Genomic DNA, 19,759 nt, shown 5'->3' on the forward strand with positions numbered 1-19,759 from the left:
TGTTCTGCTAAGTGATGTTGGTACAATGGCAGAGCTAAGTGGTCTCTGGGCTCCATCTGTGCCTCCCAGGCCTGCATCTTCCCACAAATAGGGCCCCAGGGGTCACTTGATCACAGGTTTTACAGTTTCTTTTGAGGGTTCAGATATGGAGCCCTAACCCAGCCCAGGGCTCCAGCCCCAAAGCCTACTTCCTGTTCTTTGTCTTTCATGGATCTTGTAGGTCCCCTCACTTTGCAGGATGGAACATTCGTCTACCTGGGGCATGTCCAAGCCCAGACCCCAGCAAACCCAGGGTTTCAGCCCTGTTCACTATGTGGCTTCTCTGTTTTTTCTGCTCCACAAATTTTCTTGTATCTGAAACCAATTGCATCTTCTTTGTTTTCTCTTTTTATATTTTATCCTTGATTGCTATATATTTTGAGGAGAGAGGTTTATGATGCATGAATGCGCTGCACCATCTTGATTCAGAAGTCAGATGTTCTCATCTTTTAAAAAATCATCATTCAACTCCATCCCCACTCCCACCATGAACATTTCTGCTCTTCATTTTCTAAAAGGGTCAAACACTGAGACAAGATACCTCTACTCTTTGGGTAACCTCCCTGATTCTGTTTCTGCCCAGCCTTCACCGCCAACCATCAGCCCATGTCAGAAGTTGGCTGTGACCTGGAGAGATTCAGGACAGCAAAAGAGGCAAAGGGAAGAGACTTGGCTTTGCCCAACTCTCACTCCATGTCACAGAAGCCACAGTAGGAGGAAGGCTTTTGGTGTAAAGGCTGTTAAATACCTAAACAAATTCACAATTAAACATGGTTTTCCATGAGAACACAAACCTTCACTGTCTCAGTGTTAAAAGCACCACTCAGGATGCATCAAGAGTGACAACTCTTCTGCTTGGGATGTAACAATTTTAGTGATGTGTTAAAAGGAGCACAACTTACTGATTAACTAAGATGTTATCATCCCATTGCAACACTGGGTAAGAGAAGGGAAATGAGAGATATGCAAACATAGGCCAGCTCATTTGGACAATTGATCAAGAAGAAAAATCTCCTTGATTTTCAAGTGCAGGCTAAACCTATTCTCTGTATAGCCTTGGCTAGCCTGAATCTCAGCCTTTTCCAAGCCCCCTGGAAATCGACTCCAGGCACACTTAGGGGTCCTGTGGCACATATCTACCTCAATGTGACCTTTTCTTGTATCTCCTAGTCCTGGCCTTTGAAGCACCATTAAGCACTCTAAAAGGCAGCTAGGAAGTAATGTCTATAAGTTTAATATGAAGTTCATATCCATAACATTTTCTTCTCTCAAATGTACACTATTCAGATTATTATCACACTTCAGGTTTTTTTATTTAAACCAAGCCCCAAGTATGAATGATTCTATCAGTTTTATGCTGTTATTTTGTTATCTGCTTCCTTGAGTGGAAATATAGGGAAGCCAGAAGCAGTGGAAAGGTTCTTGCTAGGTCCCACTAATTCTTTCCATATGTCTCTTTCTCCTTTACGGAACTTCCTCACACCCCCGCTTCCCAGCTGGGCCAGAGCTGTGGGGCTGCACAAGAGTTCAGGAAAGACACTCCTTCAACCATGAGAACGCCCTGCCACTCAGTTCATTTCTCAGTACTTCCCACTCTGGTCAGGGTTGAGATGTAGGACAGAATAAAACTCACAGGAGCAGAAAATTCTCAGAACTGGAAGCTCTTGGGTCATGGAACTCCAAGAAGGAGGTTTCCTAATGCTGTCCTGCAGTCAGTATGGACATGGAGATCTGAGTCATCTTCATGGATAGAGAGGTTGCACACACGTCAATGTCTTTCTTCTATGTCTCGGTCTTGCTGTGCACACCTCCCTGTCCTCTTCTTTGCCCTGCCCAGTACTTAGTGCTGTCCTCTGGGATCCCAGGGCCCAATAGTAAGACCCATCTATGGTTGCTCCTCCAGCATATACCCAACTTTCGCTTAATCTCCTTCCCAACTCAACGCTCACCTATCCTGTGTGAAGCAGAGGCTCTGAATGACTTTAGTTAAGGAGTGAATGTCACATCCACTGCTGTCACCACCAGATAGCTACCCTGAATGATACCTCCTGTCTGGGCCTGAGGGCATTTGAGTTTGCAACTCCTGTATTAAACCTGTCTTAGGTGTCTCCATAATGCTATTTCTGATCTCTCCCTGACATCACCCATGCAATAAAACCCTTCTTCGTACCCACATCATACATGACCATATTTGGCAAACTCTAACCTAACATTATTCCTGAGTTTGCATGTGTCGTAGGTCAGGTTTCCTGAAAACCTCGTGTGCATGCAGGAGGTTTATTGATTGTCGTGTCCAGTGCAACACGGGCAATGAGTGTGCGAGAAGGGACGGCTTTGGGTTAAGTTTTAAGAAAGAAACAGATACTTAATGCAGTTTAAATCTCAGAAGGCCAGGGGTCTCACAGTTCTGAAAGACTAGAGCCCAGAATAAAGCTGACTGGTGGTATTTATTGATAAGTATACAAGGGAGTGTTATTGTTTCTGACACAGTCTGTGAGACTCATCCATCACATTATAGAAACAACCCAAACCAATTATGTTGGTCCCCAAACAACCCAAGCAAAAGTACTATGACGACTGAGGTGAAGTATGTGACTCCCTAAAGGATGTATATCACATGTCGAGACTGTTTTATAGAGCTGAACAGAGAGAGCTTAATCTTATCACTCTAAAGACTTTTCTCACAATTAGATGAGAGGGGAAAAACCAGAGTCAACAGTGGTTTTTCCAAGGCAGGGGAAAAGGGAGACAAGGCCCCTTTCCAAATCTTTCTAAGGCAGCTCATCGGGGGTCTCCACGGGGCTCCGCCTGGCTTGAGTTGTCCCCACCCTCCCGTGGGGAATCTTACTCGTCATGGTTGAAAGCCCTCTTTTGGAGATCAAATAGAGAGAAATATACAGTCCCAAGGATGCAGTCTCACAGACTCTTCTTTCCAAAAAAAAAAGACATGGGGGGACAGTCTGTTAGGCTGCTGTGTGACAATTGATGAATGCTGTGAAGATTGAAATCTAAAGTGGGCGAGGGAATTAAGGAAGCAAAATTAGACACAAGGAGAAGTTGCCTATGATGCCTCAGATGATCCTGCAAGGAGCTCTAGAACTTGAATGCCCCTTCAAAGAAACTGAGGCAAGTCAAGCAGAACTTTATATGATCCATTGACCAGTCATGGGATTCAAGCATCTCCTCAAGGCGAAGCATGACCTTGGGCACAGTGCATTCTCCTCAGTCATGGGCAATTCCTACAGAAGGATACAGTTGAGACCTGACACCTGCCAACTCTCCCAGCAGCTGTGGAATAAAGACGATGTGTCTTTCATTTTTTGTAGGCCTGTAGGCCCAGCCTTCCTTCCACATTGTCCACACTCAGCATGGACATGATGGATTGAATTGATGTGCTAATCTGATGAACTCTGGTCAGAGAATGACTTTTATTTTCAGTAGGGCACATTTGTTTCTCCTCCAATTGAACCACAATGGACTAATCCAGGGTCCCCGACCCCAGAGCCCACATCTGCAGGAGCCAGTGACAACCTACTCCTGACCCCCCCACACGAGGACATCTCCCCAGGAGTTTCCTGGGAGCCCCAGCCACTTCCTTGTTCCTCAGGCTGTAGATAAGTGGGTTGAACATGTGGGTGATCATGGTATAGAAGGCAGAGATCACCTTGTCCTGCTTGGAGGAGTGGTAGGTCTGGGGCCGCATGTAGGTGATCATGGCAGCCCCATAGAAGAGGGAGACCACTGCCATGTGGGGGAGCAGGTAGCAAAGGCTTTCTGCCGACCTTCCGCAGAGCGCATGCAGAGAACGGCCATCAGGATCCGCAGGTAGGAGGCAGAGATGACAGAGAAGGGCAGGAGCAGCATGAGGACCCAGCAGACATAGATCATGGTCTCGTAGACCGAAGTGTTTTATAATATTATATAATATTACATTTTACATATATAGGTATAAAGAGGAAATGTGTGTGTGTATGTATATAAGTAAAAGCTCTGAAATAAAACATAAGAAACAAGTAACTTTTGCTTCAGATGAAAGAATCAGAAGAATCAGATTGCTAAGATCAAAGCTTGAGAGGAGAGTCTTTATGGTATATGATGTTGTGCCTCTTGAATTTGACTCTTTGTGAGACAATAACATATTTTAAATAATCACATAAACATAATGTTGATGTGAACCCAAAAAACATTTGTCATGGAAATTGATCAACTGATAACAAACATGCATGCACAGCATGTTGCAGAAACTTGAGAAATATTTGCTGAAAAAATAGCCAAACTAATTTTGAAAAAGTTAAACAATGTCCAACAGTTCAGAGTAAAAAGTGAAACTGCCTCATTGATTATCAAAATATAAAGAGTCTGGTATTGGTGAAGGAAGAAGCAAATTGGCCAACAGAACAGAGTAAGTCCAGAATCACACATATATGTGGGTGAAAATTTACAATCTGATTTAAATAATAAAATTTAAAATCTCTGAAAAAAAGAAGTGCTATTCAATGAATGGTCTGAGACAATTGCTCACCTGTTTTGGAAAAAAATTAGATCCATACCTCATCCAACCGACATAAATGAATTCTTGGCAGATTGAGGAACTAAATGGAAAAACTTATAACATTATTAGAAGAAATATATTAGAACGTGTTTATGACCTTTAAGTAGGAATAACCTCATTAAATAAGGCACAAAAAATGAACATAATATATCTAATATATCTAATAATAAATATTTATAATACTCTTTAAAAAACATACTACTAGAAATGGAACATTCCTTTTCATGTTTAAAATATATAAACACCCACAAATCAATAAGAAAATGATAAATAAAATGAGCAGTAATTTTCAGGAAAAAAAATCCAAATGAACATTATCAGACTGCTTATTTCACTAGTAACTAGAGAAATTCAACTTAAGACAGAGATAACAACTTTTTGTCCATCAAGTTGGCATAAAGCTTAGCAATATTAAGTATGGTGAGGCAACAAAATTAAAGGGAGAAATTGACCAAAACACAATTATACTAGGGAACCTAAATACATCATTGACAGCTATGGATAGATCATCCAAACAGAAAATACATGATGAAATAGCAGCCCTAAATGACACATTAGATAAAATGGACATAATTGATATTTATAGAGTACTTCATCCTAAAACATCAGACTATACATGTTTTTCTAGTATACATGGAACATTCTCACGGATAGACCATATATTGGTACATAAAACTAACCTCAGTAAATTTAAGAAGATTGAAATCATGCCAAGCATATTCTCTGATCACAAGGCTTTGAAATTGGATATCAACTGCAAAAAGAAAGCAGGAAAAACCACAAATACATGAAGATTAAACAACATACTCTTAAAGAATGACCAGGTCAAAGAAGAAATTAGAGGAGAGATTAAAAGATAGAAACAGGGACGTCATCGAAATGGCGGCGTGAGGTGAGCCTCTGTAAAGCTCCTATGGAATTTATAATTAATCAAACAACAATAACTCCACAAAGGACTCCCTGCAAAGCAGACAGGCAAGACGAAGAGGCCCACTACTGAATTCATTGAAAGGTGGGCGAATCGCGCAAGCAGGGGAGGAGAGAAGGGAGAAGTGTGGAGACGGAGCCGCAGGGGCAGATGCAGGATGAAGACTTAGCTCAGTGCTCTGAGCTCGCTGCATCCCGGACCTACCGCAACTGCGGGAGAGGGAAGAACTTGGACTGCTAGAGCTCTGCTTATGGCCCATAGGGCTGAGGGGGCAGCATATAACACGGCTGAACCCAATGCTCACGGCGGAGGCCTCGGAGCAAAGACTGAGGGAAGAAGGCTGAAAACGGTGGTTTAAGCCCTCACGGCCAAGCAGAGAACAGAAGCCTTAGGCACTGAGACTAGTCGCCCCCTCCCTACCCTCCCAGAGCTCGCCCCGCCCCACCTGCCCCGTGCTGGAAGCTGAACAGTAGCAGTGTCAGATCAAAAGAAGACAGTATTTGCTGTTCTGAGAACTGTGGACCGCAGACACAGATTCACAGTGCAACTAGTTCGGGCAGAGGGGAGGGAGCTGTGGAAGCAGGACCGGCTGTGGTGGTGGTCACTGTCATTGCTCTGGGCCACCTCTCACAACTCACCCCGCCCCTGGCCCCACCTATCTGGGCGGATCCCTGCAGGAGTAAACAGAACTGCTGAAACATGCGGGCTCTGAATCTGGTGCAGGAAGAGCTTTGTAACTTCAAAAGCTCTCCACATACCCACACGGACACTGCGCCCTGTGACCCAAGCGACTATTAACAGAGGAGAAGCCCGTCTCCCAGGGAATACCCCCATTGTGTGAGAAGCTGGAATAGTGCAGAGAAAACATAGCACTACCGTGTGAGAGAAATAAAAGGCTGCAGTCAGAGAGAAAACAAAACATTCTATCAACAAGTACTGGAAAACAAAAGAAAGACCTCTTCCTATCAACCTGTTGCAGAGGCCACTCCTGTATATGTCTAGGAAGAGAAATAATAAATCAGTAATTGCCATGAATAACCAAGGCAACAAGACAGCTCAGAAAGAAAGTGAAAAGTCTCCAGAAAAGGAACTTAAAGATATGGAAATATGTGACTTAAATGACAGAGAATTCAAGATTGCAGTTCTGAAAAAACTCAACGAGATGCAAGAAAACACAGAAAAGCAGTTTAATGAACTCAGAAACGCAATCAAAGAACAACATGAGCATTTTATGAAAGAGATTGAAATTTTAAAAAAGAACCAAATAGAATTTCTAGAGAATAAGAACTCAATAGAAGAAATTAAGAATGAAATAACCAGCTTAGGTAGTAGAGTTCACCAGATGTAGGAAAGAATCGGTGACATCGAAGATAGAAACCTGGAAATGACACAGATGGAAGAAGAAAGAGACTTGAGACTTAAAAGAAATGAAAAAACTCTACAAGAACTTTCTGACTCCATCAGAAAGAGCAATATAAGAATAATGGGCATACCAGAAGGAGAAGAAAGAGAGAAGGGAACAGAGAATATATTCAAACAAATTGTTGATGAGAACTTCCCAAACTTGTGGACAGAACTGGATCCTCGAATCCAAGAAGCAAATAGAACACCTAATTACCTCAATACCAACAGGCCTTCTCCAAGGTACATTGTATTGAAGCTGTCTAAACTCAACGACAAAGAAAGAATCCTCAAGGCAGCCAGGGAAAAGAAGACGGTAACCTACAAAGGAAAGCCCATTAGATTATCATCAGATTTTTCAGGAGAAACTCTACAAGCCAGAAGGGAGTGGAACCAAATATTCAAACTATTGAAAGAGAAATTATGAGCCAAGAATAATGTATCCAGCAAAGATATCCTTTAGATATGAAGGAGGAATAAAGACCTTTCCAGACATACAGAAGCTGAGGGAATTTTCTATACATGACCTGCACTACTAGAAATACTAAAGAAGGCTATTCGACCACCATCAACAGGGACAATTTGTGGCAACCAAAACATAAAAAGGCAGAGAGTAAAGGCCTGAACCAGAATACTGGAATGGAGAAAGTAAGCGTGCTAAAGAAAATGGAATACTCTAAATATCAAACTTTCTTTTACTTAAACTTAAGGATGACCACTCAAGAAAAATCCAGAACTGAAATACATACTGTAATAAAAGAAGAAACAGAGGGAAACATCATAGAATACCACCATACAGAAATAATAGACATAAACAAAAAGGCAAAGAAACAATGGAGACACAGCCTTACCAGAAAACTAAAGATAGAATGACAGGAAATCCTCACATATCAATAAACACCTTAAATGTAAATGGACTGAACTCACCAATACAAAGGCACAGAGTAGCAGATTGGATCAAAAAACTAAACCCAACCATATGCTGTCTCCAAGATACACATCTCAGCTACAAGAACAAGCATAGACTCAAAGTGAAAGGGTGGAAATTAACACTCCAAGCAAATGGTACCCACAGAAAATCAGGTGTAGCCATAATGATATCAGATGAAACAGACTTCAGGGTGAAAAAGATGACAAGAGAAAAAGATGGACATTTAATAATGGTAAAGGGGACTATACAACAAGAAGACAAAACAGTCATCAATATTTATGCCCCCAATCAGGGAGCACCGAAATATGCCAAGCAACTACTAACAGAACTAAAGGGAGAAATTGACCAAAACACAATTATACTAGGGGACCTAAATACATCACTGACAGTTATGGATAGATCATCCAAACAGAAAATAAATAATGAAATAGCAGCTCTAAATGACACATTAGGTGAAATGGACATAATTGACATATATAGAGCACTTCATCCTAAAACATTAGACTATACATTCTTTTCTAGTGTACATGGAACATTCTCAAGGATAGACCATATATTGGGTCATAAAATCAGCTTCAGCAAATTTAAGAAGATTGAACTCATACCAAGCATATTCTCTGATCACAAGGCTTTGAAATTGGATATCAACTGCAAAAAGAAAGCAGGAAAAAACACAAATACATGGAGATTAAACAACATACTTTTAAAGAACAACTGGGTCAAAGAAGAAATTAGAGGAGAGTTCAAAAGATACATAGAAACAAATGACAATGAAAATACTTCCTACTAAAATTTTTGGGATGCAGCGAGAGCAGTTTTAAGAGGAAAATTTATATCATTACCGGCCTATCTCAAGAAACAAGAAAAATCCCAAATAAACAACCTCATGTTACACCTTAAAGAACTAGAAAAACATAGAACAAGGGAAACCCAAGGTCAGCAGAAGAAAGGAAATAACAAAAATCAGAGCAGAACTAAATGAAATAGAGAACAAAAAGACAATAGAAAAAATTAATGTGACAATGAGCTGGTTCTTTGAAAACATTAACAAAATTGACAAACCGTTGGCTAGACTCACTAAGATAAAAAGAGGGAAGACACTGATTAACAAAATCAGAAATGAAAAAGGGGAAGTTATCACGGACACCACAGAAATACAAAGGATCATCCAAGAATACTATGAAGGACTATATGCCACCAAATTCAATTACCTAGAATAAATGGACACGTTCTTAGAAACATATAGCCTTCCAAGGCTGAACCATGAAGAACTGGAAAATCTAAACAGACCGATCACCAGTAACGAAATTGAATCAGTCATCCAAAACCTTCCCATAAGCAAAAGCCCAGGACCAGATGGCTTCACTAGTGAATTCTACCAAACCTTCAAAGAGGATCTAATACCAATCCTGCTCAAACTCTTCCAAAAAATTGAAGAAGAGACAGTACTCTCTAACTCATTTTATGAGGCCAACATTACCCTGATACCAAAACCTGGTAAGGACAACACAAAAAAAGAAAACTACAGACCAATATCTCTGATGAATACAGATGCAAAAATCCTAAACAAAATTCTAGCAAATCGAATATAACAATGCATTAAAAAGATTATTCATCACGACCAAGTGGGGTTCATCCCAGGGGCACAAGGATGGTTCAACATACACAAATCCATCAATGTGATACAAGACATAAACAAAATAAAGGACAAAAAATCATATGATTATATCAATTAATGCAGAAAAAGCATTTGACAAGATACAACATCCATTTATGATTAAAACTCTTCATAAAATAGGTATAGAGGGAAAATACCTTAGCATCATAAAGGCCATATATGATAAACACTCAGCTCTTCTCATAATCAACGGTGAAAAACTGAAGCCCTTTGCTCTATGTTCAGGAACACGACAGGGCTGTACCCTATCACCTCTGATTTTCAACATAGTGTTGGAAGTCCTTGCCAGAGCAATCAGGCAAGAGAAAGAAATAAAAGGCATCCACATTGGGAATGAAGAAGTTAAATTATCACTCTTTGCAGATGACATGATGCTATATATAGAAAACCCTAAAGACACCATCAAAAAGCTATTAGAAACAATTAACAAATACAGTAAAGTTGCTGGCTACAAAATCAACGTACAAAAGTCCATTGCATTCCTATATACTAACAATGAAATCTCAGAAAAAGAAATACAAAAAACAATTCCTTTTGCAATTGCAGCAAAAAGAATAAAATACCTAGGAATAAACTTAACCAAGGATGTGAAGGACCTATATGCTGAATACTATAAGACATTTTTGAAAGAAATTGAAGAAGACACAAAGAAATGGAAAGACATTCCGTGCTCATGGATTGGAAGAATCAACATAGTTAAAATTGCCATATTACCCAAAGCAATATACAGATTTAATGCAATCCCCATCAAAATCCCAATGGCATTTTTTAAAGAGATAGAACAAAAAATCATCAGATTTGTTTGGAACCACAAAAGACCTAGAATAGCCAAAGCAATTTTAAGAAAAAAGAACAATACTGGAGGTATCACACTCCCTGACTTTAGCTTGTACTACCGGGCTACAATAATCAAAACAGCATGGTATTGGCAGCAAAACAGACCCATAGACCAATGGAATAGAATTGAGAACCCAGAAATAAAACCACATAAATATGGACAGATAATTTTTGACAAAGAAGCTGAAAACATACAATGGAGGAAAGACAACGTCTTCAATAAATGGTGCTGGGAGAATTGGAAAGCCACGTGCAAAAGAATGAAACTGGACTGCTATCTGTCACCATGTACCAAAATTAATTCAAAATGGACCAAAGACTTAAGCGTAAGACCTGACACAATAAACTGCATAGAAGAACACATAGGTACTAAACTTATGGACCTTGGGTTCAAAGAGCATTTTATGAATTTGACTCCAAAGGCAATGGAAGTAAAAGCTAAAATAAACGAATGGGACTATATGCTGTGTTAAAAGCTTCTACACAGCAAAAGAAACCATCGACAAAATGAAGAGGCAACCAACTGAATGGGAGAAGAGTTTTGCAAACAGTCTCCAATAAGGGGCTAATATCCAAAATATACAAGGAACTCATGAAACTCAACAACAAAAAAACAAACAACCCAATTGGAAAATAGGCAGAGGACCTGAAGAGACATTTCTCCAAAGAGGACATACAAATGGCAAATAGACATATGAAAAAATGCTCAACATCGCTAATCATCAGAGAAATGCAAATAAAAACCACAATGAGATATCACCTCACCCCAGTCAGAATGGCTATCATCAACAAGACAAATAGTAACAAGTGTTGGAGAGGCTGCGGAGAAAAGGAACCCTCATACACTGTTGCTGGGAATGCAGACTGGTGCAGCCGTTATAGAAGGCAGTGTGGAGGTTCCTCAAAAAATGACGAATAGAATTACTGTATGACCCAGCAATCCCTCTCCTGGGTATCTACCCAAAAAATCTGAAAACATCTACACATAAAGACACGTGTGCTCCAATGTTCATTGCAGCTTTATTTACGGTGGCCAAAACATGGAAACAACCAAAATGTCCTTCGATAGATGAATGGATAAAGAAGTTGTGGTATATATACACAATGGAATATTATTCAGCGGTAAGATAGGTGATATAGGAACATTTGTGACATCATGGATGGATCTTGAGAATATAATGCTAAGCGAAACAAGTCAGACAGCAAAAGCAGAGAACCATATGATTTCACTGATATGTGGTATATAAACTAAAAACAACAAAAGAACAAGACAAACAAATGAGAAACAAAATCTCATAGACACAGACAATAGTTTAGTGGGTACCAGAGGGTAAGGGGGGTGGGGGGTGGGAGATGAGGGTAAGGGGGATCAAATATATGGTGATGGAAGGAGAACTGACTCCGGGTGGTGAACACACAATGGGATTTATAGATGATGTAATGCAGAATTGTATACCTGAAATCTATGTAATTTTACTATCAATTGTCACCTCAATAAATAAAAAAAAAAAGATACATAGAAACAAATGAGAATGAAAATACATCCTACCAAAATTTTGGGGATGCAGCGAAAGCAGTTTTAAGAGGGAAACGAGGACTTTTTCTGGGGCAGATCCTGTGGGATGGGGATGTGGTCACCAGTCATCAGGTTCTTGTCTGATCCTGCACTTGGCAACTACTTTTTCTTCGTCTTGGCTTTGGCCATCTTGTAGTCTCCTGAGTCAAAGTACTTTTGCCCTTTCTAGAGTCTCTTCATGAGGAAGTCAGAGTCTCAAGGCTTTTGTCCTAGGCTTGGATATTTGGCCTTTACCTTTGCCTCCTCAGCACTCTCAGGGAGAATACCTTCTTTCTCCAGCGTGTCCTGCTTCTCCTCGCTGGTCTTCTCCGCAGGGTTCTCCTCTTCTTGTTTCTGGAACGTGGTGGGACCGGGGCTGTGGAAGTCAACCGGAGAAGGGAAGGGGGAGGGGAAATGGGGACAACTTGAGCTGCTCCTTCAGCTCCTGTCACTATGGGAAGCTCTTTATCACTCCTTCAATTCTAAATGATAGCCTTGCTGGGTAGAGTAATCTTGGTTGTAGGTCCTTGCTTTTCATCATTTGGAATATTTCCTGCCAGTCCCTGCTTGCCTGCAAAATTTCTGTTGAGAAATCATCTGACAGTCTTATGGGAGCTCCCTTGTACGTAACTAATTGCATTTCTCTTGCTGCTTTTAAGATTCTCTCTTTATCTTTAACCTTTGGCATTATAATTCTGTTGTGTCTTGGTGTGGGCCTGTTTGAAATCATTTTGTTTGGGACAGTTAGCACTTCCTGGGCTTGTAAGTCTATTTTCTTCACCAGATTAGGGAAGTTTCCATCATTATTTCTTCAAAAAAGTTCTCAATTCCTTGCTCTCTCTTTTTTCCTTCTGGTATTTTTATGATGCAAATATTGTCCCAGAGATTTCTTAAACTATCCTCATTGTTTTTAATTCTTTTTTTTTTTCTGTCCTAATTGGGTGTTTTCTGCTACCTTGTCTTCTAAATCGCTGATTGGATCCTCTGCTTCATCTAATCTGCTGTTGATTCCTTCTAGTGTATTCTTCATTTCAGTTACTATATTCTTCTTTTCTGATTTTATATATATATATATGTATGTATGTATGTATTTGGGTTTTATGTCCTTATTATGCTTACTATCTGTTTGTTGACGTTCTCAAGTTCTCACTAAGTTCCTTAAGCATCCTTATAACCAGGGATTTGAACTCTACCTGGTAGATTGCTTGCCTCCAGTTTGTTTATTTCTTTTTCTAGAACTTTGTTCTGTTCTTTTTGGGGGACATGTTTCTTTGTATCCTCATTTTGGTTGCCTCCCTCTGTCTGTTTCTATGTATTAGGTAGAGCTGCTATGTCTCCCAATCTTGGTAAGGCCAGAGAGGCCTTATATAGTAAGTGTTCTGTGGGGTCCAGGTGTGCAATCTTTCTGGTCACCTGAGCCAGGTGCTCCAGGTGTATCTCTTGTGTGGTTTGTGTGTGACCTTCTGTTGTAGTGGAGCCTTGATTACTGTTGGCATGTCAGTGGGTGGGATTGACCCTCAGGCTTGCTGGTAATGAGGATTGGCTACAACTACAGTGTATGAGTTGCTGGGTGGGGGCTGGCCCCATGGAGGGGGATTTGCAGGATCTGGTGCCTGCCAATACCACTCTTTGGGTATGCTGCTTGTGGGGTTAATCAGATTGTGTTCTGTTGTGGTTTGAAGCTTGCCACCATATGTTCTGGTTCTATGGTCTGTTAGGAGGGGCTCTTATGCAGACCAAGGGCATCCACTACCTGTGACTGTTCTGGGGATACCTGGTAAGAGCTTCAAAGTTATCAGCAGTTGGTCACTGCTTGTGCATGGCAGAGGCCACACCGTGAACCAAAGTCAGCCATCATCAGTACCAGGTCCAGAACAGCTCAGCAAAAGACCCAGGACACCCCAAGTCCTTTCACCACCTGCCAGCTGTCCATAAAGCTCAGCTTCTGAAAGAGCCTCCATGGGTATAGGAGTTGGGTTGGGCAGGGTCTCAAGGAGTCATCAGTGTAAGGTGAGTGGTGTTCAACGGGTTAATACAGATTCAGAAATGACCCTAGTTCTGAGCCTTGTGTATTTTACAAAAGTCTCAGAGCACATCAAGGACAGCCACTGCCCTTCTGGGGCTTACAGACCCCCGAGAGTTGCCCAAGGAAGAATGCAGCATGACCAACACTGAATGCCCACCAGCCATGAAACAACCTCTGGCATTGTGCAAGTTGGGTGGGATGGAGTCCCAGGAAGTCACCAGGGTGGAGTGGAGCTCACCAGGCCAATGAAAATTTAGATTGGGCTGTATATGGGGAGGGTTCAATACAGGAAAGATGGTGCCCACCTATTGGCTATGGAGGAGGAGGGTTGTACACAGGAAAAATGGTGGCTGTCTTTCCAACCCTCATCCCAAAGCCACACAATTTATTCTCTCCCTGTATGTCTTTGGCACCTCCTGAGCCACAGTCCTTCCACCAAAGCCCAGGGTGAGTGCCTGGAAGCACGTGAGTCTATGTTTTGGCCCTTTAAGGGGATGCCTGGTTTTCCAGCTGCTTTCTGTCTCACTCAGGTGGACGGAATGCCCACTGACTTTCACAGCCAGATGTCATGGGGCCTCCTCTTTCTGGCACTGGTGCTCCAGAGTGAGGAGCCTGGTGTGAGGCTGGGATCCCTTGCTCTTCAGGGGGTACCTCTGCAAGCAAGATATCCTTCTTGATTTTTAACCACCACACGCGGGTGTGGGGCCAGCCCGTTTCCACCCCTCCTACCAGGCTCAAGATGGCTTCTTCTTTATACCCTTAGTTATAGGACTTCTGTTCAGCTAGTCTTCAGATGGTTCTCCAGGTTGATTGGGCTATAATCGGGTTGTAATTTTAATGTGGTCATGGGAGAAAGCAAGCACAACATTTACCTATCCCACCATCTTGACCGGAACTCTGGTTAGCTACTCTTTACATTATATTGTCTCTGTTAAAATATCTCATGTGGTTTTATTCCTGACTGCTATGTGTTTCAAAATAGTGGCTGTGATTCTATCTTTATTTCTGTTCCAATCTTCATCTTCCAAACAGATATAGTTTTACTATGCAAAATTTGAAGTACTGAAATGAGTCATAGCTGGTACAGCAAATTTGGCATGTGAATATAGTGCTTTTAAAAATGCTTTTATATATTTTATCCTATTTGATGCTTTCTTCTTGTAATGATTTAATAATGATTTTACTGAACAACTGCTATTTATAAGTCACAGGACCAAGTACTGACAATATGCAAATAAATAAGACATTTTCCCTGACAAGATAACCTCTAAATAGTAGGGGTATATTTTATTTCTTAGAGAAAGCTTTTTAAGCTTCCAAAGGAACATGGGAGAAGGCTAGGACCTACATAAAAAGAATGATAGAGACAATTTCTGCCATCTAGGAAGTTTTTGTTTAAGATATCCATGTTTGTTGTGCTGAATTTGTCAATTAAATAATATAGAGATGTGTAAAGGGAATGGGACAGTGCCCAGCACTTAGTAAGCACACAATAAAAGACAATTATAACCAAGAAGAATTAAGAAATAGAGTGAATTTACTTCCAGTACTTTATAAATGATGATTAATGACAACAATAGCAATGCATTGCTTCTTCATGGGGCTTTTGAGTTACATGTAGTGTTCTCTACAAAATCCCTGTGAGGTATGGCAGATGTCATTATTCCCATTTATTGATAAGAAACACACCCTGACAAATGGTGAGAGACTTACTAACATTATGCAATCAAGAGGTAGTGGCATATTCAGCATAGTGCTGGAAGTTCTTGCCACAGCAATCAGACAAGAAAAAGAAATAAAAGGCATCCAGATTGGTAAGGAGGAAGTAAAGTTATCATTGTATGCAGATGATATGATACTATATATAGAGAACCCTAAAGACTCCACCAAGAAGCTATTAGAGCTGATAGATGAATTTAGTAAAGTAGCAGGATACAAAATTAATATTCAGAAATCAGTGGCATTTGTATATACCAATAATAAAACATCAGAAGGAGAAATTAAAAAAACAATCCCATTTACAATCGCTCCAAAGACTATAAAATACCTGGGAATAAATTTAACCAAAGAAGTAAAAGATCTGTACTCAGAAAATTATAAGACACTGAAGAAAGGAATGAAGGAAGATATAAATAGATGGAAACACATATCATGTTCATGGATAGGAAGAATTCATATAGTTAAAATGTCCATACTGCCTAAGGCAATATACATATTCAATGCAATTCCTATCAAACTGCCAACGTCGCTTTTCACAGAAATAGAACATATAATCCTAAAATTTATATGGGACCATAAAAGACCCCGAATAGCAAAGGCAATCTTGAGAAATAAGAACAAAGTGGGAGGTATAACAATACCTGACTTCAAATTATACTACAAGGCTATAGTAATTAAAACAGCATGGTACTGGCATAAAAACAGACACATAGATCAATGGAACAGAACAGAGAGTCCAGAAATAAATCCACACCTATATGGCCATTTAATCTACGACAATGGAAGCAAGAATGTACGATGAAGTAATGACAGTCTATTCAATAAATGGTGCTGGGAAACCTGGACAGACACATGCAAAAAAATGAAGCTGGACCACCTCCTTAACACCATATACAAAAATAAATTCAAAATGGCTTAAAGACTTAAATGTAAGATCTGAAACCATAAAATACCTAGAAGAAAATATAGGAAGAAACTTCTCAGACATTACCCGGAGTAAGATTTTTACTGATATATACCCTCGCTCGAGAGAAGTAAGAGAAAAAATAAAGATGTGGGATTATATCAAACTAAAAAGTTTTTTCACAGCAAAGGAAACCATCAATAAAACAAAAAGGGATCCTACTGAATGGGAAAAGATATTTGCCAATGATATATCTGATAAGGGATTAATATCACAAATCTATGAAAAACTCACTCAACTCAACTCCAAAAAAACAAACGATCCAATTAAAAAATGGGCAGAGGACTTGAAGAGATATTTTTCTAAAAAGGATATACAGATGGCAAACAGACATATGAAGAAATGCTCAACCTCACTAACCATCAGAGAAATGCAAATAAAAACCACAATGAGATACCACCTCACCCCAGTCAAAATGGCTATCATCAATAAATCAACAAACAACAAGTGCTGGCGCGGATGTGGAGAAAAGGGAACGCTTGTGCACTGTTGGTGGGATTGCAGATTGGTGCAGCCACTATGGAAAACAGTATGGAGGTATCTCAAAAATCTGAAAATGGAACTACCCTATGATCCAGTAATTCCACTCCTAGGTGTCTATCTGGAGAAACCCAAAACTTCAATTCAAAAATCTTTATGCACTCCTATGTTTATTGCAGCACTATACACAATAGCTAAGACATGGAAACAACCAAAATGCCCATCGGTAGATGACTGGATTAAGAAACTGTGGTACATTTATACAATGGAGTATTACGCAGCCATAAAGAAGAAAGAAATCTTACCATTTGCAACAACATGGATGGACCTAGAGAACATTATGTTAAGTGAAATAAGTCAGACAGAGAAAGATAAGTACCATATGATCTCACTTATATGCGGATTCTAAAGAAAAGAATAAGTGAATGAACTAATCAGAAACAGTTTTGGAGACAAAGAGGAAAAACTGAGGGTTGCTAGATGGGTGGGAGTGGTGGGGGGTGGGGGGGAGGGTGAGGGGATTGGAGGGCAGTTGGTGACCTCAGGATGGCCACGGGTTTGAAAATTAATCTGGGGAATGTAATTTGGTGGTTACCAGAGGGTAAGGGGGTTGGGGGGTGGGGGATGAGGGTGAGGGGGATCAAATGTATGGTGATGGAAGGGGAGCTGACTCTGGGTGGTGAACACACAGTGTGATTTATGGATGATGTGATACAGAATTGCACACCTGAAATCTATGTAATTTTACTAACAATTGTCACCCCAATAAATTTAAAAATAATAATAAAAAAAAAGATGGAAAAGCAAAAAAAAAAAAAAAAAAAAAAAAAAAGAGGTAGTGGCATAAGGCACAGGACACCTTGGCCCTTCAGCACTAGATGCCAATCCTGAAATGGTCCAGCACCTTCCTCAGGGCTCCCATCACCTCCTGGTTCCTCAAGCTATAAATGAGGGGGTTGAGCATAGGAGTGAGCACTGTGTAGAAGATAGAGACCACCTTGTCATGACTTGGAGCCCGGTAGCGACTAGGCCTAAGATAGATGAACATGGCTGCCCCATAGAAGAGGGAAACAGCTGTTAGGTGGGAGGAACAGGTGGCCAGAGCCTTTTTACTGGCCTGAGCAGAGTGCATTTGGAGCACAGCCCCCAGGATGCGAGCATAGGAGGCCATGATGATGGAGAAGGGAAGGAGCAGCATGAAGACACAGCAAGCAAAGAGCAGGGTGTCAAAAAGAGATGTATCTGCACAGGCCAGTTTCAATAAAGCTGGCACCTCACAGAAGAAATGGTCCACATTCCTTGAGCCACAGTAACATAAACTCATGGCTGCTACCATCTGGATCATCCCATCTAATATCCCAAAGGCCCAGGAACTAGCAGCAATCTGGAGACATACTCTCTTACTCATGAGGATGGGATAGTGAAGTGGGTGGCTAATGGCCACATAGCGGTCATAAGCCATAAGTCCCAGCAAAAGCCCCTCAGATCCTACAAGAGACACAAAAAAACCAATTTGTATGCCACAACCCACAAAGGAGATGGACTTCCTGTCAGATAGAAAGTTGACTGCCATCTTTGGCACAATGTTACAGACCAACATGAGGTCCATGAGGGAGAGCTGACTGAGGAAGAAGTACATGGGCGTATGAAGTCGGGGATCTATGCAGATGAGGAAGATGAGGAGGACATTCCCACAGAGGGCCACTGTGAACACCACCATCACCACAGAGAAGAGGACAGGGTCAGCTGGGCTGTGGGAAAAGATGCCCAAGAGGATGAAGCCATCTATAGATGATTGGTTCAACCACATCCGCACGGCTCTGGTGTTCACGATCAACCTTTGAACATGGATAGAGAAATTCTGAATTAAGTGATACATCTTTATTTGGTTCTGAATTCTTCTGCAGTCAGCCACATATTATGTAATTCATCAGAGCTCCACAACATGTGCTTTGGGACATACAAGAGGATGCTCTTTCATATGCCCATGACATAGATGATAAGATCTTTGTTAGCTCATAGAACTGGAACACACACACACACACACACACACACAACTTGTATGTATAACAAGAAAAATAGAAACTGAATAATTTTGTGTGTCACGGGACTATTGAAAAATCCTCCTTCAGGAGGCAAAACATTGGCTTTCCCATATGACACTGACTCTTTTTAGCTGGGATTACATGGACTCAGTAAACTATCGCTAACAAGACTAAGACCATTTCATGCCTAAGAGTTAATACACAAGGGTTACAATATGGGAACGTAATGGAGACATGAAATGTTCTTTATTTTGCTCAGGCTAAATAAATTGGAATCAGTTTTAATTCCTCTATGTCATTTATTCCCTAGGTCCAAACCATCAGCAACCATGGAAGCAGACTGAGCACACACAAATACAATCACACACGTACACACACGGGATCTCTGACCTCATCTCCTACATGCCCCCTTTGCTCACTCTGCTTTCATGAATTTCCGCAGACAACCTGGACTCACTCCCACCTTTGGATCTTTGCATTTTCTTCTTTGGAATGCTCTTCCCCCAGATTTCTATCTCTCGTGTGCTTTGGATCTTTACCCAAATGCCAACCTCTTTGGAGATGTCGTCTATGACAGTCATATTAAAACTATAAATGTCTTTGC

At 40.7% G+C, this 19,759-nt stretch overlaps 1 protein-coding gene across 1 annotated transcript; it reads right to left on the reverse strand.

Annotated features, from left to right (window-relative positions):
• Positions 1-431: 431 nt before the first annotated feature.
• Positions 432-18,920, reverse strand: LOC117017030 (olfactory receptor 56). Its single transcript, XM_033096925.1, has 2 exons — positions 18,015-18,920; positions 432-458 (listed from the first exon to the last, which is right to left on the reverse strand). The coding sequence occupies exons 1-2, from the start codon at positions 18,918-18,920 to the stop codon at positions 432-434; spliced, it is 933 nt and encodes a 310-aa protein (XP_032952816.1).
• Positions 18,921-19,759: the final 839 nt, after the last annotated feature.

This window comes from Rhinolophus ferrumequinum, chromosome 24 (genome assembly GCF_004115265.2).
Source record: "Rhinolophus ferrumequinum isolate MPI-CBG mRhiFer1 chromosome 24, mRhiFer1_v1.p, whole genome shotgun sequence".
Lineage (NCBI taxonomy): Eukaryota > Metazoa > Chordata > Mammalia > Chiroptera > Rhinolophidae > Rhinolophus > Rhinolophus ferrumequinum.

What these genes read in the sequence shown, in the direction of transcription:
- LOC117017030 (XM_033096925.1), bottom strand. Translation starts at nt 18,920, where the DNA reads ATGTGGTTGAACCAATCATCTATAGATGGCTTCATCCTCTTGGGCATC. An exon ending in TGATGGGAGCCCTGAGGAAG is followed by an intron (nt 459 to 18,014) that starts GTGCTGGACCAT and finishes TTCTGAATCAAG; the next exon opens with ATGGTGCAGCGCATTCATGC.